The 9,246-nt window shown below is 35.5% G+C and overlaps 1 protein-coding gene across 1 annotated transcript; it reads left to right on the top strand.

Moving 5' to 3' along the window:
* Positions 1–5,260: 5,260 nt before the first annotated feature.
* LOC129766149 (putative nuclease HARBI1) lies at positions 5,261–7,279 on the top strand. Its single transcript, XM_055766615.1, has 5 exons — positions 5,261–5,616; positions 5,681–6,113; positions 6,177–6,321; positions 6,666–6,791; positions 7,221–7,279. Exons 1-5 carry the CDS (start codon positions 5,504–5,506, stop codon positions 7,277–7,279), a joined length of 876 nt encoding a protein of 291 aa, XP_055622590.1. The 5' UTR covers positions 5,261–5,503.
* The last annotated feature ends 1,967 nt before the right edge of the window (positions 7,280–9,246 follow it).

Raw genomic sequence — 9,246 nt, 5'->3', positions numbered from 1 at the left:
AATGGATTTAATTTCTATTAATTAACTTGAGTGTACAGATCTAAATTAGATAACAGTTAAAATCAATTTCACATTAACAGTGTATATTTAACGATTTGTATTTCAATAATCAATATAATCAAAATAATTAATCGTCGTAATCCACAATTGGTCGGTGTTAAGTCAAACCGGACCATGTGACATTTTTATGATTTCGAGAAAAACGAACTTGGAATTCGGTGCTATGAGGAGCTTTCGTTGAGCATTCAAAACTATTTCGATACGTTATTCCTGCTGTACGTGTGTTTTTCTGAACCTGATAAATGTGGTATGTAGCTTACGAAATGCTTAACTTAATGTAATCAATAACTCGAAATTATCAATTTTGCGACTTGATCCCCTCTGACATAAAACCGCCCAATTGATCCTCCATCTCTGATCAACGTTTCGCTTGATAGACCTGATTAATGATTTTATCGGATACCAATCCTACATAATTACCAGATGGCACCTTTTCTATCAATATTGATACAATGTGTTTTGTAATAGTGTGTCGGCCCCTGAACAACAAGTAATCAACTGTGAGCACCAACGATGGCTATATAAAGTTACTGATTGGAGCACCAGTTACATAATTTACACATTCGCTTTGTTAGAAAGTAAATCATGTGGTCACATGATTCGTGTAATATAATATAATTATTATTTACTGATGCGAATAATCATGTATGGTTTTCGTTGATGGTATAGAATCGGATACCAATATGTTGTTCAGTTCGATTTTCATAGTCACAAATAGTTACTGTAATAACGAAATTGCAGAAAACTAGCAAAACCGGCAAACGTTGTTCTGCAATATAATGTATTTTTAGAGAATATTTTGATTGGTAGAAATAACGAATATACTTCAAGAGAGTTTGTTTGTTATCGTTCAGATCTGTCAAATTGATCTAAATGATGATTTTCACAGTGAAACATACATATGCGTACCTCTTATTTTCGAATTTTCCCTTTTTATTTTAAATATCCTTTTATATAAAAAGATATGCATAGTCAATTTTTTCGAATTTTTCAAATCATCTCTAATATTTTCCAAAGTATTCTATCATTCTAATTTGGGTGAAGACAAATTCACAAAATAAATGAACGACGTAGATCTAATCATCGTACGTAGGAAAAACTCTCTTTTATATATAAAGATAAATTCAGACTTCAACAGTCTCAGGAAACATTATTTGGCGGGAAGAGTTCAATAATATTAGAAAACGCTTATTCATCGCGACTGATTAACCCTACAAATTGACGACGAATTCTTTCACTTTTATGCTGCCATTATGGCCATTGCTGCCATTATTGCATTGTCACTCTCAACAATTGACCGGTAACCCGAGTTAATGGTCACTACAACCATGTACCGATAAAATAGTGTGTTTATTCCTCTCTAACGTAATACAATAAGTAAATTCAAATAGAATGAAACGACCAAGACGATGAATGCTCGTTTCACCGTCTGTTTGTCATCGAATTCGCCATCCGCTTCTTACCACTCATCCCCGGAAGTTAATTGGATAGCTTTTAAAAACTATTTTGTTTCAATTCTCGTCCTATGGCTCGTCCCACGCAGGCTCTATGACTCTTTGCTCAAACATTCTCGACCTATATCGCGCTAGCGCCCGTTGGAAAGCTAATATTATTTTCTGTGGATGTCATCATCCATTCCAGGAAAGGAAATCGCCCTAAGAGAAAACAAAATACTCCGTGATGCTTCAGCAAGAACATTTCCCATCACAACTCGACACTTGGCCCCCAGAGTGACACAATTTGCAGTTCATCCGAAGAAAATGTGATGCCACAATATTGTTGAGCACAGAAACGAAAAAGGAAAAAATACTAACGGCGCTTCTGAAGGATTTCACTGTACAACCGATGAAGAAAGTATCTTCAATGCTCATTTTCACTATCTTTTTTTTTTCCAAAAGCTGCGTTCATGCTTTATCGTTTATCCCCTGATGGCAATGCCTGTTCTATTGTCGGATGACCGGAATACACTTTCACTGCAGCATGAAAAGTGGTAGTTTTGTTCCTTATCGCAAAATATATGATCCGTACTTTTTTATGAGGGTGCCCATTTCCATTTTAGGGTGGTCCGAAAAATCAATTTTTTCCTTTTTTTCTCCCAAAATGACTTTTTTCAAAACGAAACGAAACAAAACGAATTGCGGCCAATGAGTCTTCTTTGAAAAAATATTACACCTGCGCAGAAATTGGATTTTATTTTCGTAATTATTGATTGTATTTGTTTTTTATAGTTTACTTGGTTAAAGATAGAGGCTGCAATATTTGTTTATATTTTTTCTTAACAGTTGAGGTTTCTTGCATAACACATTCAAGAATCAGAGAGGCGTTTTTTCGTTCTTGAGTAATGATTTTTCACAGCTAACCGAAATTTTATGAAACTTTGCTGAAGATATATAATATCTATCTATCAGTCCTTCACTGATATAACTGTTTTTCTGGGGAAGCTATCTCAAAACTAGTTTTTTAACTTAAGTTATGCCTAAATCACATTATATCAACTCAACATGTTCCACAAAGTTTTAGATAACATGAAAATACATAACTTTGCTGAAGACACTATTAGTGTTAAATGACACCATTGCGATGTACAGTGGTTGCAAATCAAAAATATGTGACTTTTAATCATTAAATTTTCAAAAATGTGCATGTTTGTGCATCAATACTCAACGTCATTTTGTTCGTCAGGATTTGAAGTATTTGACAAACTGCTTTTCGAACTCGGGAACTCTCGGGAACATTACTTTTTATACCAATTTTTACAGCACAATTTACTCAATTTTATTCTGTTTTCTTCATACTCTATCTACTATTGATGTTTACTTAAATTATATTAATATATAAATCAATTTCTGATTCTATCTCATTATCAGACCTCAAATTTGAGTTATTTTGCGGTAGTTTTATTGCAATTGGTCCTTTTCGTTTTTCGTTCTCGCAAGCTGCTTATCAAAGAGTCGGATGTCATAAGCAATCTTAGAAAACATCCTGATTGCTGATCTCTCTGCATGTTGAATTTTGAAGGTTAAGAATATATACGGTACTAAGTATCAAAATTTTATAAATGTTTAGATTTTTGTACCGCGAACACTGCTAAAATTCTGAAAAAAAACACACATATCAAGAAAAGGCGTATAAACACATTCTAAACCTTCAAAATTCAACTTGCAGAGAGATCGGTAATCAGGATGTTTTTTAAGATTGCTTATGACATCCGACTCTTTGATAACCAGCTTGCGAAAACGAAAATCGAAAAAGCAACAACTGCTATCACCAACTGCAATAAAACTACAGCAAAATAACTCAAATTTTAGGTCTGATAATGAGATAGAATCAGAAATTGATTTATATATTAATACTAGCTGACCCGGCAAACAATGTTCTGCCAAATAAATTGTTTCTAGTGAATATTTTGGTAATTGAATAAACAATATCTAATATATTGTACATATGTTTGAATGGTTTCAATTTTTTGATCCATTCGTTGATGAAGATCAAACGAATATGTGGCGATAAGAGCTATGCCATATAGAGGAATTGAGCGCTTTGGACGATGACCGCCAATAATAAAAAAAATCAAATCATTCAAACCGTCTTATTTCAATGTATTTCATTTACGTAACTGATGTGTCTGATGTAAAATATGTAAATAAGTAAAAAAAGAATAATGTTAATATATAAAATGTGAAGTGAAAGAAAGTAATATATTTTTATCAAAAAGTTTAAAATGAAATAAAGAAAATCAATATTCATTTTTTTCAAATACGGTTTCGTTAGTGGAAAATAGGTTTTCTGAATGGATAGCCAAAATCATGACTGTTGGGTCCCGTTCATGAATTGTGAAACCAAAGATATGACAACTTCATTGGTGTTGATATACTGGCCAATTTGTTGGCGCATTATTTTGTCGTTGTCATTCAATCGAGAAGTAGTGGAATCGATATTCTGAATTTGAAACACAGCCATATTGATTGCCTTATTCACGGACTTTTATACTGCTTTTCGCTGAACAGAGAAATTCAACACTAATATAAACATTGAACGTTTTGCTCAGCTGAAGCGAATGTGGTAATACCCAACGATTTTCAGTCCGTCAAAGTCTGCGTTACTGATATTTGTCAATGGTTGTCCGTTTCTTCGTTGTTACATTGGATATTCACCTTCCCTTGTGATCGTGTTTTCCATCTGCAACGCAAGGCGGTAAAAGCTTCAGATCACCGCATAGGCCATGAACCATGTTTGGGGGGAACAATATCAAACACTAACCCATATTCCGGAATCCGATTGGTCTGAAAGCCGACCGGATTCCACGATTTGAACGAAATCGGCTTTTGCATTCTGAAATCTGTTCGACTCAAATTTAATCGATCCATGGAAATGCGGCAACCTTGCCTTAATCAAAAACAGAAGTTGTGGAGCAATCTACTCTCTATCCGATTAGCAAACCGAAAACAATTTTACATTGGTAAAATTTGAATACAGATTATTTTTTCATGTTTCATGTAAGTTGAATACTTAGATGACATAGTCCTGACCCTAACTCAACTTTTTTCTCTATATTTTTTAACTACATTTCCGCTAAAACTTTATCCATAATATGAAAAACATTATCAGACAGAATTTTTGTACACTACCCACTTGTAGAAAATGTGTCACTTTGTTACATACAAAACATATTTGAAAGAGTATAACAAATTTCCATCAATATTTTTCGTTTAAAAAGTGTGTTTATTCCACCCAAAATCCCGTCTATTTTACAGAAATAGAACACGAAGCTCAATGTTGTTAAGTTTTTTATTTGGATATTGTGTTTATCGCATTTCGTTTGAAATCGCGAAATAAAAAATAAAGAAAATGGGACGGGGTTAAAAGGATGAAAATTTGGGTTTTTATATTTTTTTCTGAAGCCAAATTAATACAATATACAAAAAATACAAAAAAAAAATTTAATTTATGCAGAAAAAATGTTTTTTTCGCATAGTGTCGCCCTAATTGGTATATATACGGTAAATATACAGTAATCGGTATCATTGCGGTATCTAATATGGTGTACGACCCATTCTCATGGCTAACAAACGTTTTGTGCATAATTTCATTAGAATCGGTTTAGCCGTTTCGGAGGAGTTTGATAACGAACATCGTGACACGAGAATTTTATATATAAGATAACGCATATAAACATCAATAGTAGATAAAGGTGCCTATTCTGTATTCCGACGGATTTCTATTTCGTTCGAAAGTGATATTTCGATCGTTTTCGAATTTACCATTCCCTATTCCAATCGTTTTGCTCGTTTCGAACGAAAGTGTTAGAAAATTTCGAATATGCATCGATCTGTCAAAAACCGATAAACAAAAAGAAACACCGTATTAAATAGCGGCGAGTGCGAGTTGAATTTCAGTTAATTTTTGATCCTAAGAGAAATTTGTGAGAAAATTTTCTCGTTCAATGGATTCCGTTTTGTTACCGATTTTGGCGGAGCAAGAAGAAATTGGAATGCCTTGCTACCATCGGCGAAACCACCGAAAATCAACCGACTTCATGAAACTTTCTGATGAAGCGTAAGTATCCGTCTCAAAAATCCCATGTTTGTTTCTCTTATTGATTAATTTTGCCCTTATTCAGATTCATCAAAAGTTTTCGTCTAAGTAAGGAAGCTTTTCGGTACGTTTTAGAGGAAATTGAGAACTGCCTTACCACAAGGAAAGGTGGTCTATCCACGGAGGTGAAACTCGCAGCATGTTTGCGATTCTTTGCTGAAGGAAATTATCAACATGGAGCAGGGCAAGATTATCACATTGCCATAGCACAGCCCACATTTTCCAAGGTGCTGACTGAAATGCTTAACATTCTGGAGCGGACACTGTGTAAGAAATGGATTTCCCTAAATATGACGGAAGATGAACAGCGGCGTGCTAAACTACACTTCTATCAGAAAACATCAATTCCGGGTGTTATTATGTGTTTGGATGGAACCCACGTAAAAATTATTCCACCTAAGCTGAATCGAAATTTGTTTTTTAATCGGAAGGGATTTTATAGTCTCAACGTTCTGATTGTAAGTATTATTAGTATTTGAATTAACAAATCAATGAACAAATACTCTTTTTTATCAACATAGGTTTGTGACGATCAGCAAAGGATTCGTTTCGTTGATCCTACCTTCCAGGGATCTAATCATGACTCTCATATATGGCGTGTAAGCCCTGCAAGAACTCACTTTGAGCAGCTTCACCAAAATGGTGAAGTTAATACTAAGATTCTAGGTAATGTTCAACTACAATATTTTAGTATACTTGTATTTTTTTTTTTTATCTTCGCTTATTTTTCGTCGGCCTATTTCCGCCACTTTAGTGCCAATCACCGACATCAGGGAGGCGACTCCACCTGTTCCTACCTATCAGACTCAACAACTCATGAGCCGGGCCAACTTCTTTTACTTCCGCTCCGAAGGAAGACGTAACCAGAGATTTTTCGCCTCAGAAAATCCCAACGACGCCAGCTGGGATTGAACCCAGGCCGATCGGATTGTGAGGCTGTTACGCTAACCATACAACCACTGGCGCCGTCTTAGTATACTTGTATGTACTGTGTGATAAAATATTTTCAGGTGATGCTGGTTATCCATCGGAACCTTGGTTAGTAACGCCATTCAGAGCAGCGGAGGAAGGGAGTTTGGAGAGCGATTTTAATCGCAGGCATGCCTTGGGTCGTGCTATCGTCGAGCGGACAATCGGTTTACTAAAAAATCGGTTTAGATGCATCCTTGGCGCGAGACAACTTCACTACAATCCTACTAAATGCGCTCAAATTATAAATGTATGCTGTGCACTTCACAATATATGCTTAGAATTTGGTCGTTCTCAGTAGTTATAATATGTTATGCAGCTGTTTACATAATAAACTTTTGTTTAAATTAATATTTATGACTGTTAAATTTCATCTAACTTGTTTGCAAATGCTCAAATAAATAACAACCACCGGAAAAGGAAGTGTCTTCCTTACTTAACTATGGTTTCGGCAGAATTATTTACTCTTATTCCTGCCAACACTTTGAGAACATGTCATTATCGATTTCTCGTAAGCAGGCCAAGTATTCAAATAACCATTATTAATACTTTTTGCGTTGTTTTAACCCCTTGCTGTACGATTTAATTTCCAACAGCACGGCCCAAAACGAGCACTTCGAGTCGTTCCGCTACTCTGCTGAGTGTGGGTATCTAACATGGGTGCCCTATGATGAGCAAATACATGTTGTGTTTAAAATAAAAACGAAGGAGTTATTACTACGTACTAACTCGTTCGTTTTTATTTTAATTATAATATTCAAATTATATTTTATATTTTTAGCTCATTCAATTTTTTTTTTAAATAACGGAAATTTGATAATCTTCAGTTGTCGGTATCCTCATCATATGCCTGAAGCTATGTAATTATTTCACATCGAGAAACAACGAGTGAAGTTCAATGTTGTACGTGAAGGGGTTAAGGAAGTTCCATAAACTATAGGCGAAATTCGTGAATTTTAAAAAAGTTTATATAATTTTGATGCTATTCCAAACAAACTTCAAAGAAAAAATTAAGTAAGATTTTTCTTCCATGGAATGATATAAAAATACGATTAGAACTTTTTTCATTTTTTTATACTTGAGTTACAATATAAAGATAAAAAATCAGATCACTGATATTTTGAAACATTATTCTAATGTTCTGAAATATACGCAATCTGCGTTTCAAGGATTTGTCGCTTGACTATTGATTTCTCCAGCGCGATCTTCTCCATCTCGTGGTTATGTCGTTTTTGTTCACTCAGATGTTCTTTGAGTGTGGCATCCACGGAAAGAATCGCTCGAGCTGATTGGCGCTGATAATGAACCAGATCACTCAAATTCTTGTTTGTGTTTTTTAACAGGGATTTCACATTGGTGTGAAATTTGTTTTGTTGCTCGACTTGCAGCTCTAATAGCCTCGTGGTAGAAGGTCTGGATTTTTTCGGCTGAGAGGGCTGGAAGTGAATGGTATTATTGATACCGTCACACTCGTCGGAAGTACCATAATATATAAAATTTTCCTGGTCTGCAGCTTGAGGTTCACCCGAAGGCGAACCCAACTGTGTTCCATGAGATGAGGTACCCGGGATTCCTTCCACGGTCGCAAGTAACCCAGTTAGTAGAACTGCCTGCTCCTCCAGCTCGGACAAATTGATAATTTGATTGGGTCCTCCACCTGTCGCCCTCTGCTCCCGTTTGTTGTGAGCGAGTTTTCGCTTTAATCCGGATTTATAGTCCGCCCAAACCTACACAGAAAACCAGGGCAAAAATAAGACTATAAACATATGTTTCGGATTCGTTTTAGTATATACCTTTTTCCATCCACTTCCATCGCGAATAGGCGGTCCCAAACTATTGACTTCTGCCGCCAGATCATCCCAGAAGGGTCCGGAATTTCCTCGGGAGAAACCCTTTGCTATGTCCGGCTCTTGCTCCAGAAGCAGCACAATCCGCTCGAACTGATTTTTAGTGGTTGTTTTGTTTTTGTTTTTTTCCCTGTTGAACGTTAAAATTAATTTAAAGAAAAAAATGATTAAAAATTAGCTTACATTTTTGCAGCTCACCGCTCATCCGCTGCGGAAATTATTCACTCCTTCATAAACAAAGTGGGTTTGACGTTTGGTTTGATTCGAATGAAAGATGTTCGAAAACAAAACAGTCCGAACGAAAGGTATTCGAATTTGAAAACACCTCGAACGAAACAGGGAATGGAATTTACCAAGTCGTTCGAAATATTTCGAATCGATTGAAATACAGAATAGACACCAAAGTATGAAGGAAACAAAGTAAAATTAAGTAAATTGTGCTGTAAAAATTGGTATAAAAAGTAATGTTCCCGAGAGTTCCCGAGTTCGAAAAGCATTTTGCCGAATACTTCAAACCCTGACGTTGACGTTGCGTATTGATGCACAAACGTGCACTTTTGAAAAATTTAATGATTCAAAGTCACATATTTTTGCTTTGTAACCACTGTTCATCGCAATGGTGCCATTTGCTGAAGACACTGTGGCCAATGGTGCCACAGTGTCTTCTACTGTAACTTAGTAAGAGTTTAAATGAAACCGTCTAATTATTTGAATCAACATTCTGAACAACTTTTCTGAAGACACCAAAGCTCTAAAATGTAAGGTAAGATGAGAA

Source organism: Toxorhynchites rutilus, chromosome 2 (assembly GCF_029784135.1).
Source record: "Toxorhynchites rutilus septentrionalis strain SRP chromosome 2, ASM2978413v1, whole genome shotgun sequence".
In the NCBI taxonomy this organism is placed as follows: domain Eukaryota; kingdom Metazoa; phylum Arthropoda; class Insecta; order Diptera; family Culicidae; genus Toxorhynchites; species Toxorhynchites rutilus.
This window is presented reverse-complemented; position numbering and strand designations above follow the sequence as displayed.